This window comes from Tyto alba, unplaced genomic scaffold, assembly GCF_018691265.1.
Source record: "Tyto alba isolate M040663 unplaced genomic scaffold, T.alba_DEE_v4.0 Super-Scaffold_44, whole genome shotgun sequence".
Lineage (NCBI taxonomy): Eukaryota > Metazoa > Chordata > Aves > Strigiformes > Tytonidae > Tyto > Tyto alba.
The window spans coordinates 15,149,434-15,177,075 of NW_024881320.1; the positions used below are offsets into that span (position 1 = coordinate 15,149,434).

At 59.7% G+C, this 27,642-nt stretch overlaps 1 protein-coding gene and 1 non-coding gene across 8 annotated transcripts; both read right to left on the reverse strand.

Annotated features, from left to right (window-relative positions):
• Positions 1 to 498: 498 nt before the first annotated feature.
• AP1B1 (adaptor related protein complex 1 subunit beta 1) lies at positions 499 to 27,382 on the reverse strand. 7 transcript variants are annotated; one of them, XM_042805413.1, is made up of 25 exons: positions 27,290 to 27,382; positions 21,465 to 21,579; positions 20,069 to 20,131; positions 18,857 to 18,962; positions 17,399 to 17,534; positions 16,333 to 16,578; positions 15,309 to 15,499; positions 14,553 to 14,774; positions 13,052 to 13,172; positions 12,735 to 12,830; positions 11,503 to 11,618; positions 10,510 to 10,675; positions 9,487 to 9,585; positions 8,855 to 9,114; positions 8,375 to 8,576; positions 7,404 to 7,424; positions 7,052 to 7,081; positions 6,794 to 6,940; positions 6,120 to 6,265; positions 5,420 to 5,549; positions 4,626 to 4,710; positions 4,016 to 4,102; positions 3,123 to 3,277; positions 2,448 to 2,456; positions 499 to 1,703 (listed from the first exon to the last, which is right to left on the reverse strand). In XM_042805413.1, exons 3-25 carry the CDS (start codon positions 20,103 to 20,105, stop codon positions 1,629 to 1,631), a joined length of 2,883 nt encoding a protein of 960 aa, XP_042661347.1. In that variant the 5' UTR covers positions 20,106 to 20,131; positions 21,465 to 21,579; positions 27,290 to 27,382; the 3' UTR covers positions 499 to 1,628. The 7 variants fall into 7 exon arrangements, with proteins under 7 accessions (XP_042661347.1, XP_042661351.1, XP_042661350.1 ...); XM_042805417.1 differs by lacking the exon at positions 7,052 to 7,081; XM_042805416.1 differs by lacking the exon at positions 2,448 to 2,456.
• Positions 5,912 to 6,016, reverse strand: LOC116962142. Its single transcript, XR_004407386.2, has one exon. It is a non-coding gene; the product is annotated as a small nucleolar RNA SNORD125 (small nucleolar RNA).
• Positions 27,383 to 27,642: the final 260 nt, after the last annotated feature.

Sequence of the window (27,642 nt, forward strand, 5' to 3'; positions counted from 1 at the left end):
GTCCCCAAAGCCCTTGGGGGTGCCCGGAGCCAAAAGCGCCCCCCGCCCCCGGCCGAGAGCCTTCACCTGAGAGCTGCTGGCCCCAGGGTGGCCGAGGGCTGGGCAGGTTGGGGGCTGCCATGGGGCCAAACCCTGCTGGCGGTGGCCACCCTGCCGCGACCGCAGCACTGGGCACCACGCACCGGGACGGGGCTGCCGCAGGCCTCGGCAGAGCCCTCAGAGGCTCAGCACCACCACTCGGCCTCCCCCAGGACCATCCTGTCCCCGAGAGGCACCCTGCCCCCGTTTCCCCCGGCCGCACGCCCAGCGCCGGGCAATTTGCTGCTTCAGGTCTTGCCCAGCCAGAGGCCATGGCCACCAGCCCCGGAGAGGGGTTATCTCCTCCCTGGGCACTGCTGAGAAGAAGCTCACAGCATCCTGCCTCCCCAGGGATCATGGAGCCACGACCCCAGGCACCAAGCTTGGGGTACTCCCCCTCCACCCCCCCCCAGCAGCAGCTCCAGGGGCAGATGTCACCTTTATTCAACGTTCGCTTAAAACAAGTGAACATACAATATATTTATATTTTATATATTAGATATTTCCTGCACCGAACGCTTTTGGTTAGGGGTGACCCATGGCTTTATTTTGGGGGGAAGGAAGGGGGGGAAAGGAGTAGTGTCACCCTAGGGGAAGGTGGCATGTCCTCTCCCGGCACCCATGGGTGACAGGGGGGAGCAGAGGGAGCTGGGGGCAGGGTTAGCTGCCCCAGCTCGGGGGGCAGAGGGGAGCGAGGGCAACGTGAGCTGATGGTCAGGGAGCCCTCCTAGCCCCACAGCAGGGGCTGGAAAAAGCCCTTTTTTTTTTTTTTTTTTTTTTTTTTTTTAACTGCCTCAACATTCAAGATCCTTGAGCCCTTCTGGGCCCTCTGCAGACCCTCTCCAAAGGGCTGGGAGCTCACCCACGGCTCTCCTGAACGAAACAGGGGAGGCAGGAGCAGGGGAAGGAAGGAAGAAGCCAAAGCCGTGTCCCACCCGCTCCCGGGTGCACCAGGATTCCTTTGGGGGGGGGCGGGGAATCTGCAGCAGGAGCCACCCAAGCCGACGGCACTTTGGGCCCCCCAACCAACACCAAAAGGCTCAGAGTGAGGCCGGGGGGGACCATTCCCAGGGCCGAGGGGTGCTGAACCCCTCACCAGACACCACCACGGGCAGACATGAGACCCAGCACCAGCGGGGAGGCGGATGGTTGCAGGGTGGGGGGGCACGTGGGGGAGGAGGCGAGCAGCACCCCCCTGCCTGCAGCAGCTCGATGAAAAAAAAAAACAAAAAACAAAAACAAAACAACCAAACAGTCACAAGGACCCAGAGGGTGAAACAGGGCTCTTGACGGGGCAACATCAGCAAGGAGGACACCGCATCACTCACACACAGATTTCTACAGGGGTGTAGGGACTGCCCTCCTCCGCTCGCCCCAGCCCCGCCGGGGATGGGAGCACCGGCTCCGTTTTTAGGGCCCCGGGGCTGGAGGGAGATGCCCAGGGGCTGGTTCCTTGGCAGGAAGGAAAGGAGACATGCACACGGGTCCTGCCCCGCTTCCTCGGGCGGGAGAGGGCGGAGAGGAGGACGAGGAGGGGCTGCGGCAGCACCTTAGTTCTTCAGGATGGTTTCGTAGGCTTGGTAGACGTACTGGGACACCTCGGGCGCTCGGCATTTCAGGGACAACTGCGGGGAGTGAAGGAGGAGAGGGGGTCATGGCACCTCACCCCACGCCGGTGAGCCACCAGCCCCAAAGCAAAGCCCTGCATGCTGCAGCATCCCCGCTCCGGGCAGCCTCAGCTCCTGATTTCGGCTGGATAAAAGATGATATTAAAAGGCCCCGAGCCCCCACACGCCCTCCCCGGGCTGCTGGTGCTCCCCCCGCCCGGTTGAGGAGCAGAGACATCCACATGCAGCGCAGGCAGGGGGGGCAGGGGGGCAGGCAGAAGCGCACAGGCTTTGTCTCCTGGGGTTTGATTCACAGCTTGTAGCTCGAGGGTGAACGGTTCCCCCAAAGGCATCTTCCTCTCCTAGGCGGTGCCGGCCCCCCGTAGGTTGTTTGCTCCAAGATTAAATATTAAACGACTCTGAACTCAATTAGCTCCTCAAGCCCGCAGGCGAGTGGGGAGAGCTCAGCGCAGGGGTGCCGAGGGGGGAATCCTCTGGGGTAAGGATATGCAGCTATCCTCATCCCAAGTGAACCCAGGAGGGTGGTGGGAACACCCTGACCCTCCGAATTGTTCACCTCCAACGAAGCTTCGCTCTCGGCACCGGCTTCGTGCCAGCCCTGCCGGGAGGGAGAAGCAAGAGGCACCAAGAGACAGGCAGGGCTGGCAGGGCAGCCGGCAGGCAGGTAAAAACATCAGGGGAGAAATAATCAGGCAGCAGCCAGACACAGCCCAAAGCCGGGGTAAAAACCAGTCTGCTAACCTCCAAATCCTGCAACAGCGGGCAGGCCGGCGGGAGCAGGCAGGCAGCAGGTACGGAGATACACAGAGAGGTGAGTCAAGGTGGCAGAGCTTGTCCCAAACCCAAAGAAAACAGGCTGCGAGGAAGGTGGGGAAGGGTACGGGCCGGGGAAAGCTGGACATTGGGATGGCTCGTGCCCAACACGAGGACAGACATCTTGCTCTGAGGCTGTTTGCTGCTGCAGTCGGGCTGCCTGGCACACAGGCAGAGCCAGGGATGCCCCAAGAAGGGGTTGGGTTGTATTTTTTTTTTTTTTTTTATTTGAACAGAGATGTGTGGGTGGCCTGGGACCGCTCTGCTTCCTTCAGCTGCCACCTCGGTGCCCCCCCCCTGGCACCAGGAGGGCAGCCCAGCGGAGCCCGAGCGCGGGTGCCGAGCCCAGCCGGGCAGCACAGGCCGGGTCTCGCCCTCCCCATGCGAGAGGGACGCCAGGACCGGCACAAGGGTGGGAGCTGGGCCCAACAGCAGCCCTGGGGGGCTGGGTGGGGGGGATCCCCACCACCACAGATGTGCCGCAGGAACCATCCAGCCCAACCCAGGCTCCGAGCGGAGAGAGGGGAAGGCAGGGCTGGCGGCAGGGCGGGCAGCAGCCTCGGCTCGGGGCTGTTTCGGAGGCAGGCAGGGGAAGGGGCGTACCGTGAAGCTGGGATTGCTGGGCTGGATCCTGAGCTCTGCCAGCACCCAGATGCCATTGGTGAGCTTCAGGGACTGGTAGAGCATGTCTTGGCCCTCCACGTTCCTCTTGGCGATGGTGAAGACGTTGCTGCCTTGGAGCTTGCTGCTAACGGCATCTGTGTGGGAGGAGAGAGCTGCTGGAGGGGCTGCTCGGGGCAGGGCACCGGGCTGGCCACCAGCTCCCTCTGGACCTGCTCCTGCCCCATCTCTCCTCCCCCCCGGGCCCCGTCGCGACGCAGCACATCCAAAACCCGCCGTCCCCGCGCAGCGAGGAGAAGGGCTCTATTCAGCCCGGCTCCCAGGTCCTCCCCAGGGAGCCCAGCGCTCAATTCACCCGCCGAGCCGCCCCGCTTCGCTCCACAAAGGTCAGCTCGCCGCTGCCAGCGGGACTGAAAGGACTTGGCTGTCCCCAGCCGGGATTCGCACGTCCTGCTTGGCACCGGATCACCCGGAGAAAAGGAGCTGGGGGCACGAAGAGGCGCCGAGGAGCCTGGCACCGGCTCCTGCCCACGGCTGCCTGCTCTGCCTGCGAGCACGGGACCGCTGCCCTGCCCACGGGTTGGCCGGGACGGGCTGCTGCGAGGCCTGGCAGCGTCGGGGCTGCGTCATCCAGCCCGATCCCTGGGTGGGCACAGCAACTGTCCCCCAGCAGCAGGGACATCCCCGACGGGCAGAGAATCCCCGAGGCTGCCGAGTTTCTACAACTAGTCAACGGCAAGCAAAAGCGGCAGCTCCTTCCTGGAGACACAGGGTGTTCTCGTCTCCCCGCAGCATGGGCTGGGATAACTGGGATGAGCTGGTCACCAGCGACCAGCACGAGCTGAGCTGGGTTCTTCTGAAGGGTTTGGACCCACCTGCGTTGAGAGAACAGTCTTTGATCTGGAACTGGGCCTCGTTCTCGTTGGCAATGTCCTTCCAAGTGGCCAGGAACATCTGCCGATCTGCAGCGAGGAACGAAACCGCCGCTGTGGTGAAGCCACAAGCCTGGCCACGGCCCCCCCCCCCCCCCCCCCAAAAGGGGGTAACACCACAGGGGTCACGCCGCCGCGTCGCGGGAAGGGATCTCACCCTGCCGTGCTGCCACCCCCCAGCAGCTTCCCCAGACCAGCCTCACCCAGCCACAGGAAAGCTACCTGCCTGGGGGGGGTCAGCAAGCTACGCTGCCTCGGGGGAGAGGCTGCCCAGTGCCAGAGAAGGCAAAAATAAGGAGCAAATGAAGCTCTCCCTGTCAGGGAGGAGTTAGAAGGTGGCTCAGGCCACCTCGGGGAGCCACAGCTTGGTCATGCTGACATGGCAACGTCTCGATCTGCAACTGTCAGGGGCATGTGGCTCCTCACAGCTCCCCGCTCTGTCCCCAGGGCCGAGAACACGGCCGGGAGGTTTCAGGGGCTGGGATGGCACCTACAGATGGGTGGCAGATAATGCACCTTGCAGGAGGCACAGCCCCACCGTGCTCCAACTCACCCATCTTCCCGTCCTCCACGAAGAGGATGTGCAGCGGGTACAGGGTGCTGAAGTAGAAGACATCAATGTTGTTTTTCACCGCAACCTGGGATGGAAGGATACGGGGACATCAACACCATCTCCGACCCGCAGCAGGCGAGCGGTTCTCAAAGCACCCATCCCATTTCATCCCATTCCACCCCACCCCACCCCACCCCACCCCATCCCATCCCATCCCATCCCATTTCATCCCATCCCATCCCATCCCATCCCATCCCATCCCATCCCATCCCATCCCATCCCAGCAATCCCTCTCGAGCTGGGTGTCACCCAGCAAGCATCACAGGCAAGAGACTGGCAGCTGCCCGAAGGAGCTGGAGGCCAGCACCCATCCCCAGCACGCCAGAGAGCTCTCAGGCACGCCGCTGTCCCGGCGTACGGGGGAAATGGGGGAGCTGCCAGGGCTGCACCCCCTCAGCCTCCTCTCCCAGTTCCCTCCCGGGAACCACAGCCCTGTCTCCACCCCCTCCGCCCGCACTGGGTCACTGAGAGCAGATGCTCAGCCAAGGTTTGGCTCTGCTGCTGGTCAGCGAGGATCTTCCTCCACAGAGGAACCAGCCTGCGTGGAGCTGGGTGTCCAGCTGGAGTCAGACTGGGCTCTGACAGCAGAGAAGATGAGCTGAGCCTTTCTTCTCGCCTGGTTCCTGCCATCACACCTCCCTCTGGCTCCCTCCCGAGGGAGCACACTCACCCCAGGGCACTCCCTGCCCCATCCCCAGCTCCCCAGGAGGGGGAGACCCCCGGGTGTTCCCCACCTGGAGGTTGTTCAGGGGGTCCATCTTCATGACAGAGCCGACGGTGTTCAGCGGAAGGGAGATCTCCACGGACTGGTTGGGGGCAAGAGGCGCATGGACCTGGAGAGGTGCTGCTGGGGCCAGGCCGAAGCTGGGGGGGGACACCCGAGGAGGGCGAGGGTGTCAGGGTGGGGGGCAGTAGATGATGGCAGAAGGCACAGCCCATCTGCTCCGGGACAGACCTCGGGACTCCCTGCCTTCCTCCATCTGGAGCCCAGGAACACCCCAGCTCATCTCGCTGCCCCTGCACAGTCCAGGACCAGGCTGGCTGACCCTGGGGCAGTAACGGGTATCCGCAAAGTTCCCCCACTTCTGCCTACAGAGACACAACTCACGCCCATTTTTAGCATTCCCGCACCATTCCCTCAGGGCCATCCCTTGCTGTGCTCCTTTGGGGGAAAAGGAAGCACCAGTTCACCAGGAGGACAAACAACGGGACCGTGGTCAGACCCCAGAGGAACAGCCTCTTCAGTCAACTTCTTAGAGGCTTTGGTTCGATGATCATCACCACCACAGCCATCAGAGGGAGAAGGGTCATCACGCGAGGCTGTTCCCAAGCCCTTGCAGCCACGTCGCAGCCCTTTCCTCCCACCCTCCGCACGCGACAGCTCCCGGGCTGAGCTCGGAGGCGACACACAGCGTCTTCACCGAGGGGTCTCACCTGTTGCGGTTGAACTGGATGGCGAAGTCAGACATGACCTGCAGGGCTTTGTTCATTAGCACGAGGTCCATGGAGATGGAGCCCACCTGCCGGCTGAAGGTGCCGGAGATCTCCAGCCCCTTGGCTTTCATGGCTGGGAGCCAGACCTGCATTAAGGAGACCAGAAATCCTTGGGGTTTTACCCGAAGCGAACCCTTTGGTGCTCTCCAGCCTGGCAGAGCCGTGCAGGGTGTTTGTAAACCTGCAGCATCTCGTGGCTACCGACACGCAGCTGGCGCAGGCACGGTCGCCCTCACCTCAGCCAGGGCTGCGGGACGCTGCTGCCGAGTCCCCCCAAACTCACCCCACACACTGGGAAACAGCATCGCCCCAAACCCAGAGACCTGATCTGACTGACCCCTACGCCCCGCTCTGCTCAGGGCTCCCTGCCACCCCGAGGGAACGTGCAGACTGCCTCTGCCCTGCGCCTGGGCAAGCACTGTAACATCCTCTCCACCTGCAGACCACCACCCTCGCTCAGCTTGCTACCAGGCCAGAAAAAGGGGGGTTTGTCTTCCAGCTCCACCCCCCGGGGCGCCCTGCAGAGCAGAGCGGGCACGGGAGGGGTCTCTGCCCCGCTTAACGCCACAGCCCTGAGCTAATGCCAGCAGCCAGGGCTCAGCTGTTCCACTCACCGTTTTGGGGGCCACGTAGGATCCCGACAGGGTCCCCACCCCACCGGTGAGGTCGAAGAGGTCTCCCAGGCCGCTGCCGAGGGGTGCCCCCAGGCTGGCCGGCATCGCGGTGCTGGGCGCTGGTGCGAAGGTGCCGCCGCCGCCCATCTGCAGGGGGACAAGGGAGGGGGGTTACGGGGGGCACTGCAGGGCGGGGGAGAGGAGGAAGAGGAGGATGCAGAGGGTGAGAGAGGGGTTCAGGCGCGAGGGCACACTCACGGCAGGGCTGCCTCCCGCATCGCTTCGCAGCTGCAAGAGAAGAAAGGGGCATCAGCAGGGGCAGGGGCCAGCGCGCCAAGGGCACAGGGGTCCCACAAAACACCCCATCGAGGGCACCCTCTAAAAGCATCAGAGTGGGCTAGCGAGGGTCCAGAGTCGGTAGGGAAGGCTCCGGTGGCACCAGATCTGGAGCTTTTGGGGGGGCCTGGCTGTCCCCAGAGGGAAGCAAGGTGTCACCGGGGCACCGAACGGGGCTCAGGCGGCACGGGAGGAGCAAGGGCAGCCCGGGGCTGGCATGGGCGCCGGGGCTACGGATGGGGGAGAGGGCTAAGAGAAAAGGGCTGATCCATACCCCTTCTGACTCGTCCCCCATCTCCAAGCAGAAGCAGGCAAGGCGGAGAGAAGAGCCAGCCACATGCAGAGACAAGCCAGGAGAAAAAGAGACAAAAAACAGGGAGAGAAAAGAAGGGGAAGAAGAAAGAGAGATTAGTGCTGCTGTACTGCCAACAGGCCCATCTGTCTGTCTGGGGCTGCCCTGGAGCCGGGGGACAGGGCACGACTGGGGTCTCTTGGCCCCACACTCAGCACCAGCCCCGTTACCAAACCCTGCAAGCCCACAGAGAGCCAGAGTGACACTTGGGGGGCTTACGGACCAGGAGAGGCAGCAGACACAGAGCGAGCAACACTGCCTCCCCTTGGGGATATCTGCTGGATTTTATAAGCCCTGGAGAAAACTCCAAACTCTTTTCCTTCAGGGAGCCTGGACCATCACCGGCATCTGTGGGGCAGGCAGTGCCAACCAGGCAGAAGTTTTTATCCTTCCTCACCCCGCGGCCAAACCACTTCTTGGTTTGCATTCCCAGGAGGACAAGGTGTCACCTCCAGATCTCCCGGCCCAGGAGACACCCCGGTTAAAGCACCCCGTGGGCTGGGAGCAGGCATGTCTCGGCCCAGCCCCGCAGCAGTTTGGGGCACATCCCCATTTCATGCAGCTGTGGGGTTCAGAGGGGAACCCGGGAAGAGCAGTCACCCCTGCAGCTCAGCACGGACAGCGGGAGCATCGACACAGACCTCATGTACGGAGAGAAAAGGCACTGAGGAGCACTAACCCCCCCCGCCCTGCTCCATCCATCTGGTGAGGACAAGATAAATTAGGGTGCAGTGCCCCTCTGCCTTCGCCAGCTGTAGAAGGAAAGGACTAGCCCACACGTCTCTGGGCAGACAAGCCCGTCCCGTCACCAGGAGCTCCAGGCAGGAGCCAGCATCAAACCCAGCACGATGCGGCCAAGCATGGGGGAAGGAGCGCGCGGGGCTGCGACCTACCAGGCTGTCCAAGCCACCTCCGAGGAGGTCCACGGCGCCCATCTGCACGGAGGAGGTGGCGACGGGAGGCCCGCTCACCGGGGGACCCAGATCCAGGTTCAGCAGGTCACCCAGCAGGTCGCCCTGAGTGGGGATGACAGCCGGCTGCTCCGTGGCCTGCACCCCCGAGGGGGCTGTGTCGGGGCTCTCGGCGCTCTCGCTCCTAGAGGGAACAGCAAGGGAAAGACGTGAGATGCTGAGGAGCTCCGGCTGAGACAACAGGTCCCACTGGGGACACCAGTTCACCCAGCTGGGCTTTGCAGCAAGCGCTCAAAGAGACACTCCATCCCAGCACGGCTCCCAACACTTCAACATGTTCTCATCGAGATCACCTTCCGCTTAGGGTTGAGATCGCTCCTTCAGCTTTCTAAGGACAGCATCGAATCCACGCAGCCCTGCTCGTACAGGGGAAGCTCCCCTTGGGGAGGCAGAGATACTCACGAGCCCGTTCGCGGGGGCAAGCTCTTGTGCACGACCCCTCTGCTCCCCTCCACGAAGGCGCTGGGAGGTTTGTGATAGACGGAGGCCAGCGTCCCGATGTAGCAGATCAGCTCGTCCAGGAGCGTCGGCTCGATCAGATCCGTCTCCTCGGAGATGAGGGGCTTCTCCGCCAGCACCACCTCCTTGGCGGCCACGGGGTCGGTGGAGAGCAGCCGCCAGTAGATGTAACCGCGGTCCCGCAGGTCGGGGTTGTCGGAGTCCTTCGGGAAACACCGGGGGTTAGCGCCCAAACCATCGGGCCGGGGAAGGTGCCGCTACTACAGAGCAACTCGGAGCACCGTGGCCCCGTCGAAGTCTTGCTGCAGTATTAGAGGGATTATGGGGGTAAAAGTTAAAGCTCTTGGTGTCACACCTCTGCTGCACAGAGGCTACACCAGCCTCGGCAGGGAAACTGCGTCACGGGGGATGGTGACCTCACTCTCTAGGGCTTTAACTAGCTTTTCCAGAATTAAGTTCCAATTATCTGCCTCCTGTCGCCAGGCGCTGCATTACCAAGCCATTCCCACGTGGAACTGGGGCGGGATGGTGAAGCCCACGGGAAGCTCTTCCCTCGCGTGGGAGCTGTTACCCACCTGCGTGGCCAGGCTCAGCACCTGCTGCACCAGCTCCTGCGTCTCGGTGGGCTTCTTCAGAAACAGCTTCACGATGGCCGTCAGCAGCTGCAGCTGAACCTGGGGGGAGAGAAGCGGGGCGAGGGAGAGACAGACAGACGGATCACACCGTTTTTGATACCAGAACACATGAATCTTGCCCGTACGTGCTGCCGGGACGTAACCCCAACCTGCCTTTCAAGGGACCAAACACAAGGTGACCACTTCAGTGGCGGTGACAAGCGTCAAGGGCGCTTCTCGTGGCTCCCAGCCAGGTCTGCTGCCCGTTTCAAGCCGATTACCGCATCCCCAGCCCATCAAAGCCACAGGCTGACACAGAGGTCACTGGGCAAGATCTTGGGACCGGGTGACACAGTCCCCCAAGGACGGAGGCCAGAGCATCCTCTGGCTTTTATGAGGATGAACAGCAGCAATTAACCTCCGATGGCCCCTTTAGAGCTGAGACAAAGCAGAGAGCAGAACCGGGGATCCTATTTTGCATTTACAGACATTCCCCTGTTCACCGTGACGTTTCACAGTGTTTTCCACAGTGGGGTTGCAGGAAGCTTATGTAGATGGAAACCCCCTAAAATTCCACAGGCAAAACCACTGGCCTCAGCTGCCCCGGCAGAAGGGGCAGGCACAGTTCCCCCTGCTCATTTCAGATGTCTAACTCCATTTTCCAGCTCCAAAGCTGATCCTGTCCTGGCACAGAGGAATGACCAGGTGACCTCCTGGTCCCTCCCAGTTGTTAAGGAGGGAAGGTACGTGGGACTCCACCATGGTGGCATTTTATGGGCCACGTTCTACACCCAAAGCTGCTGTGGGACACCACTGTCCCAAGCGCCCACAAGAAAAAAAACCCTCACAATCCCGCTAGAACAAATGGCTTCGCTGCACTCTGATTAGCACAAGCTTTGTCACGGTGTCACCCCTCAAGCAGATGGTCCTGCTGGCTGCCAGAAGCCCCCAGCGCATGGCGGGACGCCCCCCGCCCCACCTCACCTGGGTGCTCTCATCGTGAAAGCCCTCCAGGAAGCTCTCCAGCAGCTCGTCGGCGTTGTCGATCCGCTCGGCGTACTCTCCCACGATCCAGATCATGGCAGCCCGGGCCTCGGGCTCATCCAGCGAGTCGAGGTTCTCGCAGAGGGTGGCGATCACGCTCTCGTACCTTCCCGAGGAGAGGACGCGCGTTCATCAAAAGCAAGAAACCCACGTCCTAGCTCCGCTCGAACTCCAAACCACATCCCACCACCCTCAGCAGAACCAAGACATCGCCGAGGGCACCCGGCCAGAGCCCCTGTCACCTGCCTGGGGCTGTCCCCTCTCCCCAGGGCTCTGCCACCACATCACGTTGCCCACTCTGGTCCCAGAGCGTGTCTCCCTGCTTGCCAGCCCCGCTGCTGAATTAACTTCTCAGCCCCACTCATCTGGTCTCCCTCCTCTCTGCAGCAGCCCTGAGTCGCTGGCTATTTGCACAGAGTTCCTGTTCCTTACTAATTCAGTTCATTAGCATTTATTACCACTATCAGTACATGACTTCCTGATCACGCAGTTGCCTATTCATCCTGGCCCAGCTGGAACACTTCCCTCTCCCCCTGCTGCCCTTGCTCCGGCGTCAGGAGTGCTGAATTAAGAGCCAGAGATGGTTTATGCTGATGCGAGGGACCTGAAAGTCTCTGGCAGCTCCTGTCCATTCGGGTGTCTGGGGCTGGGACCGTCATCTTGCAGCTGGGGACAGCTTTCCTACCCCAAGTTTCACTCTTGGGGCAGCACTGACTGGTGATCGCAACCTCGGCTGGCAAAAAAAACCCAAAGCCACCTACACCGCAGGGAGGCTCCAGGTGGCTTCACCCCCGACCATCCCGACAGGAGGGAGCTGCAGCCCATCCCTGGGTCTGTGTAGGGCCCCCCTGAGCACAGAGGGGCAGAAAGAGCTCATCTAGCACCTGGAACATCCACCCCAGGCCGCAGGGCTCGCAGGCAGCCGCCACGCACTTGTTGGGGTACTTGCGGAAGATGTCCTTGATGACGACAATGGCCTCCTGCACCACGTAGTTGACTTTGGTCTGGATGAGGTCGAGCAGGGTGCTGACACAGCGCTCGGCCGATTGCTGTCGGAGGGACTCAGTCAGTCACGCAGCGATGTTCCTACATCCCTTGTCCCCAAAGCTTCCGCTGTCCTTCCCACACCCCCTCCTTGCTGCCTGACCCCCTCTATAACTCCCTCAAACTCAATGCAAACCAGAACTGGGGACACACGAGCGTGGTGTCCACTTCCCATCGAGGTCTGGCTCCTCCTCATGCCCCCTGCACGCTCCCAGAGGCTCCTCTCCCCGCACGCCGCTTGCTCCCTGCTCCCACGGGATGCATTTCAGGCCACTGGGTGCAGGAGCGCAGCAGCGAGCCCAGACCTGGGCTTGCCAGGGCAGCCGCGTCTTGCACCTTGCCTTTGTTTGGATCTGCACAGCCACAGGGCTCAGCATTAATAGAGAGGGGAAAAACAGAGCTAATACCATGGTAATAAATCCCCCTGGGGAGAGGCTGGCTTCACCGCAGAGGGGAGGGATCGATCTAACGGCAGAGCCAGGCCAGCTCAGGTCCCAGTGGGAGGCAAAGCCTGGCCCAGCTCCAGCGCATCTCCTCCTGCCCCTCACCGCTGCCCGGCTCGCTGGTGGCAAGCAATTTGTCTCGTGCAATTGAGGATGCTCTGCAGTAAACCCAGAGCAGTAGCAGCTGGCTCAAAGCTACACGGCCTTGCCCGTGAGCCTGCCGGTACCCCGGCCATGCAGAGCCACAGCAAGGTTTTTAATAATCCTCTTCTTCAAATTACCCCTGAGGGGAAGCAAAGCCTCCTGGCTCCTCAGTAAGGGATTAGCTCCCCTCTATCCACCCTGCCATCCCCAAAAGAAGCCACCTGGATCATCCACTGCATTAACACAGCAGGCACAGCTGCAGGCAGCAGGGTCTGCAACGGAGCAAGGGGCAAGCAGGCAGCCTAAACCAGCTCCAGCGGCAAAGGGTAAGGGGGTGAAAGACCCTCCTTGCCCCCCTGTAAGTGCCCCGTGGAACAACTGTGGCTCAGCCCCAGGCCCGGGAAGGCTCTAGCTCGTCAGGGCAGTGCTACCTCCTGGGGTGAGATGACCTCCAGCTCATCCAACACGTGGCTGGAGAGCGATGCCTTGCCTAACCCCAGCTGCCATCGGGACCCGAAGTGGCCCAGCCCTCACCTCCACCTTGATGGCACAGCGGCCGATGGCGCGAACCGCCTTCCTGACGAAGTCCACGTCCACCTCCGTGGCGTACTCCTTCAGCTCGGCCAGCACCTGCCGGAGGGGACAAGAGAGTGAGAGCCCAGCTGCAAGAAAAGCCACCAGAAAAGAGGGGCAGTGACCCAGCAGCAGCAGACTGCGTGGTACAGCTGCTCCCGCCCACATCCTGCAAAGCTGGGCCTAGGATTTCTCGGGGGAATCCCTTCCCCGTGGGGCTGGAGCCCCCCTGCACGCCCCCCTTGGTGCCCCCCCAGCACGTTCCGGCAGACCCTGACCTGAGCAATGTTGGCCTGGGAAGCCAGGCGTATCATGATGTCCAGCTTCTCCAGTTTGACATAGATGGGGTCGTTGTACTTCACAAAGAACACCTTCATCTCGTGCTTCAGGATCTCGGGCCTGGAGGACAGCAAGAGGCAGCGATTAAGGGCAACACGCTCCTGTGCTTTGACCACAAAGAGAGACATCAAAAATCTTCCAAAAACCACGGTTTTCTCCAGAGTTTTCTGGACACCCAATATTGGTATCAGATAATTTCTCTAACGGCAGAAGCAAGACCTGAGCTCTGCTCCCACCTCCGGGCTCTGACCCAGGCAGCGACCAGGAGGCAAAGGGATGCAGAAAGGGAGTTGTCCTCCCCAGGAAGCCACACGCTGGTCAGAAGATGGATGGAGATTCATTCGCCTGACCCTGCAGCCAGCTATTCCCCAGAGTCCATGCAAATTCACTGCTCCATTAGCCAGCTCCAAGCATGAATCATCACTCCCCAGCCGAGGCTGGAGCTGGGAGGGTGAGGGCTTGAGGACAGCGAGGACATAAACTGTGGAAACCTAGAGCCAGAGAGTGAGCAGCTCTGGCCAGGAGGACGAGGCTCCTTGGTCACAAGCACAAGTTTTTGAGGGCCCGTTCAACGCCAAGGAATCCAAGATACTGTGACTATCCCCCCCCCCCAGGACTGTCCCTCAGCTCTCCCTTACTAGCACGCAGGGGACAGAGCACAGCCTTGCCGCAAACCAAGACCAGATGCAAGGCAACAGGGGTTGTTTGCCCTGCCAAGGTTGGAAGGGACGTCTTGCGGGGAGCAGGGATGAAAACCCAGACCGCAGGGCTAGGCTGGACCTTTCTCACCAGATCATCCTCTCTGAGCTGGAAAAGAGACAGGCCAGCTTCAGCTCCAAGGAGCCAACCTGCCTTCCACATTCATGCTCCCAGGGACACTAATTGCTTTCCACTTCCCCCAGAAATTGCTGCTATTTTTAATAGACAACCACGGCGATAACTAGTAGGACGACAAACCATCTGACTGGGGTTGTGGCTCTCCAGCTGGCCAGTTCTGCTCAGGGCACGTGTGGGGCCTCGGACACCTCCTGCCCACCAGCAATTTTAGATCAGCAAAGGGACAAAAGGACTCTCAGCACTCCTTCAAAGAGGACGACTGCATAAAACAAGCTGATAGCACAAAAATTCCTCATTAGACATTAATGACTAAACCAAAGTCTCAGCTTTTGGCCTTTCCATCCTTTGCTTCCCTAAATAAACAATAAATTGAAATAAACCCCTCCTGGAGATCCTAGCTTAGCTCCCTGCTCGTTGCCTCACCTGACCCTTTGCACTCAGCCCTTGAATTTTAAGTAATAGAGAAAAAAATAAGCCCAGATGATGGGTTGTATCAGCAAAGCCCTGACACTGCTGCTGTCAAGAGGGTCTGAAGCACTGGGAAGCAGTGCCCGTGGGAGAGCCTGAGCCAGGCTGTCCCTCCTGCCACGTCGGGGCACCCACCTTTTCTGCACGATGAGGTTGATGTTGCGCAGAGCCACGTACTGCAGCTCGGGCTCTGCGGAGAGCAGGGTGACCAGCGGTGGGGCCAGCTTCTTTAGCAGCGTGCCGTAATAATCCAAGTCCTTGGACAGCATCTCCATGAACTTCATCAGCACCTTCACCGCCGAGAGCACCACCGCCGAGTTGGCGTGCGACAGCCGGGGCGTCACCCGCTCGCAAATGCTGGAGGTGTTGTGGGGGTGATGGGGAAGGAGAAGGGAAAGAAAATGATCACAGCCCGTCTCCCTGCTTCAACACTGCTGCCAGAACTGATGAGGAAGAACAAGGCACTGGCAGTTTGCTGCAGGACAGCTGAGCAGCACTTGAGACCTTCCCAAGAGATGCTGAACTGCCTCCTAAGGGTTATTTCCCAGCCTCTGCCAAATGCTATTGCAGTGACCCCCTTTCAGAGCTCCTCACTGCCTGTCATCCCTTGCTGCACGGTAAAGCCACATTTTGAAGCAGCTCGAGAAGCACAATCCCTGTGCCAGCACGGGATCAGGGCTCGCTACGGGACCACAGCAGTCTCCAGATGGCTGCGTCCAAGGCACGGTGGCCAGCAAATGCCCACTGTCCCACCTCCTGCAGCGGGATTCCAAGAGGCAAGAGGATGAAGATGCCTCCTGGGGAGAAAGGGCAGCATCAGGCCCTTCAGTCGTTACCCGCCTGGTGCCCCAAAGGCAGCGCTGCCCCAGCAGCACCCAGAGCCTCCCTCACCTCTGGGCTTCCCGGTCATCCTTGGGCATGTAGTTTGCCAGGCAGTCCAGGATGAAGATCTGGCCCCACTCAGTGCACTCGTTCAAGGCCGTGAGCAGCTTGTTGATGGACTGGGGGTTGAGGTCCAAGAGGTTACTGCTCGGGTGAGACTCCGCTATTTCCGAGAGAGCTGCTACTGCATTGGCCACTACCTGCCAGAGGGGACAGGACCCGTGTTAGGGGACACCCAAGTGTGGTCCCACAGCCCGGGGGCAAAGCTGGTGCAAGCGGATGAGCTGCATCCTTGGGTATCGATCGGCACCTCGCATCCCAGCGACATCTGGGCACCGGTTTCTCCTCCCCACCAGCTGATCCCCAGGAGATGAGCAATCACCACCAGCACAGTCCCACCACCCACGCCACATCTCCAACGGTTCGCACATGTTCAGCAGCCTTGGCCCCACGCCCGGCGCAGAGGAACCCGCTCCCGCTCCCCTTCCCCGGGCGGCTCTGCTGAGCCCCGTCGCTTTCTGTGGTGGCTCCGGGGCTCGCTGCCACGCCTGTGGCAAGATCTGAACAGCAGCAAGGGCTGGGGGAACAGAAACCCTGAGGAAAGCAGGCTTTCAGGTTTCTCACCCCTGGGAAAAGGCAGGGAGACTAGTGCTGGCCAAAGCCCAGCTGCTAGGAAACCCTCACCAGAGGCAAAAGCCACCAGCTACACGGTATCAGAGCCAAGAATCAGCTTCCCTCTGCCACCATCCCCTGCTCCGAGCTGGCCGGGGCAGCCTCTTCCCCACTGGGAACAGACTAATAATGCACTGCCAAGGAATCAGGAGAAACTTTCCATCCAGGAGACAAAGCACACAGCCTGCAGCCCTCAGAAACAACTGTCCCCAGAAATGGTCTGCTAAGCACCAAAACGAGAGTGAAGAGGAGCATGGGAGGAATGGAGTCAGCATGTGAAGATGAAAGGAAAATGAAGGGAGAGCATTTACTGCCATTCAAATGAAGAGAAGAGAGGATGGAGAGGGCAAAACCCAATCACCATGGGGTTGGAGTCTGAGATGAGGTCTTTAAGGGTGTCCAGGAAGCCCTGGTCCTCCACCAGCTGGGCATTGATGTCGTGGAGCTTTGCCACACAGACGGCCGCCGTCTTGCGCACGTAAGGGTCCTCGTCCTTCAGGCACTTCCGCAGGGGCTCACAGAGATACTCCGTTATCTTGTCCACACGGATGCAGCCCATGGTCCGCACAGCCAGAGCCCGGATCAGAGGGTTTGGGTCCTCGCAGTCCTGCGAGGATGACAGGGGGAGGGTTAGATATCCAGGGCCACTGCTCCTTGAGCCACAGGCATCAGCAGCGGCTTTGGGACCTCCATGCTCATTCGGGTACCCGAAGCCTAAGGGTTTTAACACTCAGCTCTCAAGAACAAGCCACCCAAGAGAGAGATTTGATCTCTTGTTCTGCAATCTGGCACCCACAGAGTTTTAACACCATCAGTTGTCGCTCCAAACACACCTCCAGGAATCTCATGTCTTCATCACTTACACGAAGTACCTGAAGTCAGCTGCCACCCTGCAGAATGGCCACCTGACCCGGGAAACGTATCTGTCGGGTTTACTGCATGGGCTTTTTCCCCTCCTAAAAAGCCCAAACTCCTTCTAATGCCCACCAAGCCTTTTCACAAAGTGATTTGGCAATATCTTGGCTCTTAACAAACATGCTCTTCAGTTCCCAACTCCAGCTGGAAGATCACGAGGGCTTTCTCAGCTGCAGAGACTTCAGCGCGTAAGCTCACATGACAGCAGTTCCATCACGGGAGCTGCCCACAACCAAAGCTGCCACTGACAGAGCAAGTGGCACAGCAGAGCTGCCAAAAAAATGTTTTTCTTCTGCATTACTGGACAAATAGGCTCAGTCATCTAGATCTAAGGGAGCCCCTACTCTCGAAGACAGAAGTTTTGGAAACCTGCCCACACTCCCTTCTTTGGAGCGGGATACATAGCAGCTTAGTGCGAGTGGTGGCCTTGCAGGAAAGCAGGGGTGCACGTGGTGGGTTGAAATGACCCACTGTAACGTGCGGCGCTTGGGCGCGCAAGCCTCTCCTCTCACCTTCACAAAGGTGTTGACTGCCATGATGGCCATGTCCGGCTGGCTCTTGGCGTAGTTCATCAGGTAGAGGTAGACTAGCTTCTTCAGCTCCAGGTTGTCTGTCTGCATGCAGTTCACCACGTCCGGGAAGAGAGCGCTGAAACACAAAGCACCTCTGTGAAGGCAGGATACGGCCACGCTGCTGAGCCGGGGGAAGGAGATGCCGCTGCCTACGGGACCCCACACTTCCCCAGGCACACGGCCATCCCCTTCCCACAGCTCAGCCCACTCCTGAAGCCAGAAGACCCCAGGCTTCCCCAGGACCTGAGCCCACCCTGCAGCTAAATCACCCATCCCCAGTGGGTTTTTCTTTATGGATCTGTATCAAGAGCAGCTCAAAACAGCCCCTCAGGGACTGAAACTGAGCTCTCCCACGCGGCTCTGCTGTACCCCAGCCCCAACGCATGTCCACTGTCCCAGCAGAAGGTGCAACATCACCCAGCCATCGTGGGACAGTGCAAACCCCCGGCACCCACGAGAGGACGTGGGAGATGAGCCCTTCCCATCTCGCCTCTGCACAGTCCCTCCCACACAACTCTACCAAAACCATCCTCTGCTTTTGCGGACGTTAAACTTGCCCTGCTGCAAACTGCTGAGCGCTTGCCCCATGTTCTACATGAGAAACATCACGTTAGAGAAGTAAACACCCAGGACTGGGTGTAAGGAACAGTCCTGCTCCCCCCGATGAGCCCTGCAGCAGAAAGATGCTCTGCTAGGATGGAGCAGAGCTGTCAAGCTGCCTGCGTGGAGCTGAGGGCTTCCCCTTTCCAAACACCCTAGAGCTGCGGCACGCCAGAGATGCTGTTTCACCACAGACAACAAAGACACACCAATTAGACTATTAAACAGCCTCAGGAGAGGCAATCAAGATCAGACGGCTAACGCAGGAGTTATCCCACCCCAACAGATGTCTCTCAGCTCCTGGAAGCTTCTCTGCCACCGCAAACCCAGCCACAGCTTACAGGATCAAACCCAGGGCCCTCCGAGCTTTGTCAGACAGATAAAGGAAAAGAGGGAAAAACGCCACCTGACCTTTTGGAGTGGAGTGGCTGATAAAGGCTTATGGGCACCAACCCTCTGCCATAAAGGCAGGTTTCTGCTTCTTTTTAGTGACACTTGAAGGAAGCAGCAATAATCCCAGCAAACTTATCTGGCGGCCAGTCCAATCCCCTTTTAGCCAGATTACTACCAAAGCCAGGCAAGCCCCCACCTGCCAGACAGCCACGCTTACACAAACATTTTCCTCCCGCAGCAGGAGGTACAACTGAGGCCAGGGAGCTTGCTCTCTCCTCGCCTGAGACAAAAGCCAGCATGAAAACCCCTCGGAGGCAACGGGGGAAAACGGGAGCCCACAAGCCATCCGGGCACTCTCCCAGCGCGGTTTGGCCCGGGCACCTCTGGCACAGCACCGCCACGCACCTGACATCTTTGCCCACAGTCATGGACGCTATCACCTTCTTCACGGCCTCCTTCTTCTTCTCCTTCTTGTCACTGTTCAGCTCGGCTTTCAGCTCAAATATCTCCCCTGGAGGAAGGGGAAAAGGGGGAGCATGGGGGTTAGGGGATGGGGCACCCCCCCCCTCTGCTGGGTGCTGCTCCCAGGGGAGGGTGAGCGCAGCTCCCACCCGCTGCGTGCCGGGACTCCTTTGCCACCCCAGGTGCTCCGGGGTGCCAGGAGCTGGAAAAGGGGATTTAACTTCCCAAATGTCTCACTGAGGGCCAGGGCTGCTCTGGGGGCTCAGCTTTTATCCGTGGAAATGGAGATGAGCGTGCTAGCACGTCTCTGCGGCTCCTCCAGCCCCACGAGAGCCCCAGAGGGCTTAAGGACCAGAGACCCTGCAGGAGCGACGAGCACCAGCACCCCACACCCCAAGAATAGGACACGGGGTTTATTTGGCAGATATTTTTGCCCGTGGTGCAGTTATCACAGCACACGAAGAAGCCCCAGCCCCGCAGGTGGCTGTTGGGCTGCCCTCCCCTACGTGGGGATCCCACTGCAGCCCGGACGATGTCAGGCACCCACAGCAGCGAGTGCAGGCGGATTTTGGGAACTGCTCCTCAAGCCTGTGCGAGGGATGGCGGCTCCCAAATCCCACTCCACGCGTGGCAGCATTCCCTCAGCCCAGCGCCTTGCTGGGGGCAACCAGTCAGCTCTGGCCTCAGCCCAAGGGCATCAGCTCTCACCCTGAGCTCTTTATTTGCTCCCGGGCAAGCAGATTGAAGAGGAAGATGCCACATGGCTTTCCTCCACATTAATCCCTTGGTCTGGAAAGTGTTTAAGTCAAACGCTCCGAGCGCTTCTGTTCCAGCCCAGGGTAGCTCAGGGAGGGGCTGTGTCCCACAGCCTCTCCTGGGCTGCTAAAGCTGATAACCCTGCTGCCAACGGCCTTGCCTGGGTTCAGGGGCTGGTGACAAGGTACTCTGACCCCACAAGCCACCCCGGCTGCATCGGAGTGAGGAGCAGGGAGTCAGCCACAGCATCCCGCGTGGGCTCAGGACATTCCCATGAGAGCTGGGACCTCTGTCTGGTTCCCGCCGCAGGGACAGCCCTCCCTGTCTGGCTTATACAGGTGCAAGCAGAGCCTGATTATTTTTAGAAAAATTGTGTGACCCTCCCAGTCCCTCCCTTACCTTTCTTTGTGGTGGTGAAGTACTTCGAGTCCGTCATAGTGGTCTCCAGCTAGCAGCACGTCCCTGGGTGGAGAGGCAGACCAGAGAGGCTGAGGGTTAATAATTTTCTTGCTGGGGTTGCTATGGGGAGCTCCAGGAAGGAAAAGCCAGGGGAGGGAAAGCGCCTGGGATCTCATGGGAAGAATCACAAGGAGATGAAGCGCCCAGAGAAGCCCGTTCCCCCGGGGAGGGCGGACGCCTCGCAGCCACGCCGGCGCACCGCGGGCTCTGCCGGTGAGTGGGGAATCAGCTGGTTTGCTAACAAGGATGTGGAGGAGGAAAGCAGTTGCTGAACACACCAGCATTCACCCCTGCTCAGGCTCCAACCCCAACTTCCTTCTTTTACCAGCAGCAGCAGTCAGTTTGCTCACCCCATCCCACGCGGAACTGGGCAGCCCTCATCCCCACCACAAGGGCTCAGCGAACGTCCCCTGGGTTTGTGTCTCCTCACCCGAGAAACACTTTTCTAGGGAAAATTCACTCCCAACCCTCCTTCACACCTACGCAGGGAACAGCTCTGGGGTGGGAAGAGGAACTGAGCAAAACCCAAGGCTCAGACCAACGCCGGAGCAAGGGGACAGTGCAGCCAAGGGGGGCCACGGATCTGCCAGCGCCCGACCAAACACGCCAGCAAGATCTAAAGCAGCCTCTTCCAAAAACCATCCCTTCCCCAGCAGTGTTGCTTTAAATTCAACGGGTTTCCGCCCAACACTTGGGGCTGTATTATATAATTCAGGCAGTTTAGGGCAGATATACAGCTTGGCAGGCTGAGGAAGCCCAATGTGCAGGCAGCAGACAGCCCTTCTTAAAGGTCACTGGGGATTTGTCTTTTACGGCTGTTTCACCCATCTTTCCTTCAACAGCAAAGAAACCAGAGGAGTGTCCTTGAAACCCCGTAGTGGCCTTGCTGTTTTGGAGGGGCAGGAGCACGGGAAGCAAAGCCAACTGGAAAAAAAAAAAAAAAAAAAACAAAAACCCACTTGCAAATGGTTTTAAAATGTAAATGAGCACCTTGAAAGCCAAATGCAGCGATCCCCTCTGAGCACATAAGATGTGGCCAGAAGAATTGTGTCCTCTGTTCCCTGTCCAAGCTGGATAGGGATCTCCATGAGGGATAAAAAGAAAATCTGGATAAAATCTGAGGGCCGAGCCCGCTGGGCAGAGCACAGAGCCAGAGCCAGCTCGGCAGGCAGTAAGAGTTTGCATCGGTTCGGGGCTCACTTGGGGTGTTGGCAGCACAGTCCCAATGCTGTTACAGCGGGGGCAAATCTGCCACCGTGCTACCCCAGCCCTGCCGAGCAAACCGCTTCCCGGGCAGCCTCGTGTAAGACACGACACTCCTCCCTGCTTCAGTTACCTGGGATTTATTCTGAGCCTTTTTTCCCCCCCTAGGTCGATGGCTCTCCAGCGAACAGCGGGAGCTCCCCGGCCTGCGCCGCAGCAGCTCTCTGCGCCTGACTGCAGATCCCGTCCTGCAAAAGAGGGAGGAAGGAGGATTTACTGCAGTCCCTCCGATTGCACCGACCTGGCTCGCAGTCAGCCCTGCTCTGCAGAAGTGCCTGGAAAGCAAACTTGAAGCCTACCAGGGAATTTCTGCAACCGGCTCGGAGACATGAATCACGCCTGCTGCTTTCCTGCAGCTTCCCAGAGCCCGTGGGTACCGCAGCGTGTGGTTTAGCCATCCAAAACCCCACTAATTTCAAAGACAGAGACAGCCACCCATCTCCCCCACTCCTTTAAGCCCTGCAGCGCTGACAGCAGCCTCCAAAAATCAAACTGCTGCCTCCTCCTCCAGCCTGAGCTTGAGAATTAAGGCGCACCCCTCGCTCCCCACACCAACACCTCAACCTCCCCCAGCGGCAGGACCAGACTTGAAGCAACCCAGCGCCTCAAGCAGGGTGACGAGAGGCTGAGCAAGGATCCAAACACCCTCCAAAGCTGGGTGCTCAGCACACTGCACAGTGTGTGTCTCCCCAGGCTAAGCAAGGGCGATGAGGCAGGGCTGCCTGCCAGCCCAGGGATGCAACCGCCGCTGGCACAGCCCTGCTGAAGGTGAATTCCCCTGAGCTCAGCCCTTGGGCAGGGTCCAACACTGCTGCCTGGCTCCAGTTTTAAAGAGGGCAAAGGAAACGGTTCAGGGACTGCAGAGCAGCTCTTACATTGTCCCACCTTTTTTTCCAAGCACACCTTTGTCCAGCGTGACCTGGGCAAAGGGACAGATAGGGCAGGGTCCGCTCTCCCGAGCTGGAGCCTGACAATAAATAAGCCAGATTTCTAGCACACAAGAGAGGGGGGCGGGTGTCAGAGCCAGAGCCAACGGTCTCAATCTTCTCGTTTGGACAGATCTGATTGTTTAGTCATTAAGGCAAGTTGCAAATACTCTGCCCTTGTTGAACACCCTGTACCCCGTGAGCAAAAACAGGCAGCAGGAGCTCATCTGCAGGCAGGGAGATGGCACAGAACTGGAAGCCCAGCACGGGCGTTTCCTCCCCTGGCTCCAGCCATTCCCACCGAGCTCCTTTCCAGGCTGGGAAAAATGTCCCGGCACTCACTGATTTCCCAGCAAGGGGCTGAGCAGAGCAGCATCTCCTGACAGCCGGGAGCAGCACCAACACTCAGAAAAAGCAGAATGAAAGATATGCAGCAACAAAACGAGGAAGACAAAAAGCCCTTGACCTTGTGGCAGCTCCAATTTTATCCTATCTTCTTGTCAAACTTATTTTAATCCCATCTTGCAAACTGGGTTCAAGGAGTTGAAAGCGTGTGTATGGAGCTGGTAGCAAAACGGCGGCTGGGTGTCGGAGGGGAGCACCCAGATCTCACCCGCACCTCGTCGGGCTCCTCGGGTCTGTTCTGAGGACAAGGCTTTGCAGCGGCACAAGCCCGGACCCTCCCTGGGAACCTGGACGGACCATCCCAGGGCCCGAGGGCTCCCACACCATCCCAGCCCTGCCCCAGTACAAAGCCCTCTGGTCCCCGCAGCCAAGGGGCGGTGGGAGACGTCCTCTGCGAAGCCCCAGCTAACGGTGAAACACGTGCCATCAGCAATCCCTCCCAGATCTCCCACCTTGCAGGCTGCGCCCGCCAGGCTCAGAGATACTGAGATGTGGGATCTCCGCACCGCTCGGCTCCCCATCCCAGGTTCTAGGAGGAAAGGGACTCCCCAAAGCATTTTATCCCTGATTTTACTGAACCGGGATGACTAAATTCAAGAGCTCCAAAAGACCCAGACCAACGCTGCTCTCCCGAGACCCCCGGCGTGACTGTGGCCACACTGCTCTACCTCCCACATTCCCCCTCCACCTGCCTCAGGGTGGAAAACATTGTCCGCATTCACGTAACACGCAGCAGAAGGGTCCTGCTAGGTGCTGCTCCAGACACCTTCCCTGATGGACACAGCTTTAAGGAGATTATTTTACTCCTGTGATGCAGCACCAAGGAGCCCATGGCCCAGCTGGAAGAAGCACCACGGTTTGGAGCATCTGAGTTTCTGCTGCTCACGAAACACTTTGAGGCTGAAAGAGAACACGGCGCTCCTGCAGGACAGCGTGCTCCTCCCAGGACCTGCATTTCGGAGCCGCCGGGTGACGCATCCGTATGAGTGCAATTTGGTACAGGCCCCTTCCCCGATCTCAGGCCCTCGGGTTGGGAACATGGCAGAGCTGAGCCATCCCCTTCCTCCCAGCTGCCTCGCCAGTGGGCTCCCGAATTCAGCTGTACCACATTAAATGCTCCTAAACCCGAGATACAGAAAGAAATGCAGCACCATGCTTCCCGCTGAGGCAGGTGCTGCCAGCGGGCTCCTGGGGATGACGCCAATGCTGAATAAGCCATTGCTGGTGCCACTTGTTTCCTCTTATGGGAAGTGGAAAAAGAAAACTCATCAGCAACCCTCAGCTACTTTGACTGCTCTGTTTTAGGCCGGTTCCTCCATTCTTGAAGGCAGAGGTGCTGCTGATGGGAACCTTTCAGCTTCCAGCAATAGAGATCCACTGCCTAGGAAGGGACGTGGGGAAAGCAAAGGGACGTGGGGAAAGCAAAGGGACGTGGGGAAAGCAAAGGGACAAAGGGACGTGGGGAAAGCAAAGGGACAAAGGGACGTGGGGAAAGCAAAGGGACGTGGGGAAAGCGCTGCTGCTGCTGCTCTTCCAGAGAAACAAGCCACCTAAGCATCACACGAGCATTTAAACCGTGCCCAGGAGACCCCGGATCCCTGGGTGTTACAGCAAGAGGGCCCACTGCAGCTCCACTGATCTTTTTACAGACTGACAGCCCAGAACAGGAGTTTTCATCTACCCAGCCTGGCGTGTGCCTTCAGGAGGGTCTGAAGAGGCAGGCGGGAAGGAAGGAAGGAAGCAAATGCAGGGAGATGCATCCACTTCAGCCCTGTATAAACACACGTCCCCTGCTCAGCGGAGGGGTATATGCTGGCACCTAAAGTGGAGGGAGAGGCACAGAGGAGCAGGATCTCAAAGGGCAAGCTTCTACGAAGCACCTCACCTAGAAAACAGAGGGTCAGCTGAAGGTTAGTAGGGAAAGAACACTCCTAGGAGCAAGCAACACACCCTCTCGCAGCTGCAAATAAGACACTAAGCATATCAGTAAAACGCAGCAAGTTGGCACAATTAAAGAAAATTAAGGCAGACAAAAAAAAAAACAAACCTAAATGTTGAGACGTGTTACTGAAGCCGTGGGGACTTCACACAACTATTCTCTGCTGATACGAAGCAACCTCAAGGCAACGCAAAAGGCCAGGCAGGCATGAGGCAGTGACTGCTCCCACACCTCTGAGCAGCACTGCATATCCCCAGCCTCGGTGAATAAACCCCCAGACCAGGCACAGACACCAGCGGGGCAAGATAAAATCCCAAGCATGGAAGAGGAAAATGAGTGGCTGAGGATACGAGAGCCAGCAGCTAAAGAGCCTTGTGCTGCTGAACCGAATCATTTTTTCCATTCTTATTGACAGCAGTGAAGTTACGTGGTGTACCCCGTCCTGCAGACAGTGTGTAACCACGGACACAGATCCCACCCCCGTGATCAACCCTCCCCCTGCCCAAGCCTCTCCCCACAGCCAGCACAGTGCCCCAAGGGCTCACACCAGCCCCATACACACTCCCTAGGAAGATGATTTTTCTAACGATTGCCCTAACTTGAGCCAGCCTTAGCTCTCACCCAGCCTGCAGCAAGGCAGGACTGTGAGTCTACTGTTCCATCCCGAGCTCGGATCAAACCTTCACACCTCCCCGAGGGGACCAGGACCATCCCTCCCACTGGCCAGGCTGTGTCCGGCCACAAAACATCCCCCCTGCACTGCCACGGCACGGCACCGGTGCCCTGCACTGTGCCACCGAACCTCCAGGGCTGGCAGGACCCTGCAGCTCCCACCTGAGTTGTAAATATACCCTCCAGTGCCCCGCCGCAGAGGAACTGCCCAAAGCCAGCGAGCACCACAGATTATCCTGCACCTTCTGGAACAGGAATCACTAATTAACAGCAGTAATGAGCGCAGATGACGCTCTGTGAGCCCAGCGGGCTGGCAGCCAGCACGTCCTCTCACAAACCTGTTACCAACCATCCCACGTGCTTTTTCCAACAGGGTCCTGACAGGTTAAGGTGCCCCCTTTTCATAACTCATGGGTAAAAGCCTTGCCAAACTCACCGCGGCGTTAGCAAGGTGCCCCAAACCGCGGCACAGCAATCGCTGAGCAATCCGAAACCCCAAAGCGCCGGCATCTGGCCCTTAATGAACCCAGATGGCACAAAGGGCCACGAGAGCGGCTGTATGAAATAATGAGTCACAACTCGCACATCCCATCAACTGATAGCTGGGGAATAAAACCCCCAAACAAAGTAAAGTCCCAAGGTGTCCCCTGCACTACCGGCAAATCTGAACACGGGGATCCCCAGCCCCGCGGGGCCCAAAGCATCGTGTTCTGGAGAGCCAGGTAGATTTTAAGCAGCACAAGTCCAGTGATCACCTCGGGGAGGGGTGGTAACAACTGCAGCGTCCCTCCTGAAATGCCAGCTGAGCACCCTCAGAGATGTTGCGGCCCTTGTTCTGGAGGCATCGGGATGCATCCTCAGCCCCACCGACAGCTTCCCGCTGCAGGAGGGATGCTCTCCCCCCGGGCAAGCTGGGCTCTGCAGGGCTCCAAGGCCGGGCACCTCCTGCCACAGAATTCCCAGCCTGGCTGGACCCGAGTAAGGACCGACACCCTCTGAAAAGCCCCTCGGGGTCCCAAAGCGCTGAGGCCATTCAGCCCAGCCGCCGGAGCCACGCAGGACGCGGCCCACAGCTCCCACGGGGCAGCAAACCGGGTGAAGGCAAGTGCTTGTCCGAGGCGGCCGCTCACCACCGCACGCCCCGAGCGAGGGCGGGCAGCAACACCCGGCGTGAACCCCCACTGCTGCTCGGGGACGGTACCCCTGACAAATCTGGTAACTCTGGTGAACTGAATACGGTATGAAGCACCTGCAGAGAAGCAGCACCCCTATAATTCATCTCCTTTGGGCAGAAGCAGTTTCACAAACTCCTTTTTGTCAAGTTTAGGGCTTTCACTCCCCCCCCCCCAATAAAACCTCCACAGAGGAGACGGCGTGCACAGGCTATCTGACCAGGGCCCTCCATGCCCAGTTCTCAGCTTATTCCACGTCTCAGCAGAACGCGGTACCGATCCCTTCCCACGGACCCACGCGGTGCCTTGCCGCGCCCCGAGCCACGGCACTGCCCACACGGAGGCCAGGGACCGCCGGTAGCCACGGCTCTGAGCCCCCAAACCCCCGGGGGAGCTGCCCCACCGCGGGCAGGGAAACCCACGCGTCCAGTGCTGCCCACGGAGCGTGACGCCGGGCGGTGGCTCCGGGTGCCGGCGAGGACACGATCCCCGGTGGCGGTGGTAGTGGGAAGGGGAGCGAACCCCGGGTCTGACCCCCAGGACGGACACGGGGGGGAAGGCGCTGAGTGCGGGAGAGAACGGAGCTCCGGAGGCAGCGGGGGAACGGCCCGGCCCGGCCCAGCCCGCAGCGAAGCCCGGCGGCCCGAGGAGCGCACGGCCAGAGCCCGCCGCTGGAAAGGGGGGGGGGGGGGGAAGAGCCGTGTAACGGGGGAAGGGCCGTTTCACGGGGGTAAGGGCTGCTTAACGGGGGAAGGGCCGTGTAACGGGGCGGCCCGGCCCGTACCTGCTGCTGTCGCCGCCCGCTGCCACCGGCCCAGCGGAAGTGAGCGCGGAGCGGGGGAGCGCTTCCGGGGCGTGGCTATGGGAGATATGGGCGTGGCTTGGTGCGCCAGGGGCGGGGTTAAGGCGGGGAATGGACGGGGCCGCTGTGGGACCCCTCACGCGCCCCAGCATGCACCGGGGGGCCTGGCCATCACCCCGCCGAGGGAGCGGCGGGAGTGCTGATTGGCTGGGCTCGGTCCGCCCGGCCGCTGATTGGCTGAGAGCCGCAGGCCGGCGTGGTACCCGCGGGCGGGTTGGAGCCGCGCGTGTGCTGATTGGCCGGCTGGCCCCAGCGCGCGGCCGGGCCGCGCTGTC

Coding starts and splice junctions, on each gene's coding strand:
- AP1B1 (XM_042805413.1), bottom strand. CDS start 20,105: ATGACGGACTCGAAGTACTTCACCACCACAAAGAAAG. Junction 10,676..11,502: donor TTCCGCAAGTACCCCAACAA/GTGCGTGGCGGC, acceptor CTCCTCGGGAAG/GTACGAGAGCGTGATCGCCA. Junction 7,082..7,403: donor TGGGGGACGAGTCAGAAGGG/GTATGGATCAGC, acceptor CTTCTCTTGCAG/CTGCGAAGCGATGCGGGAGG.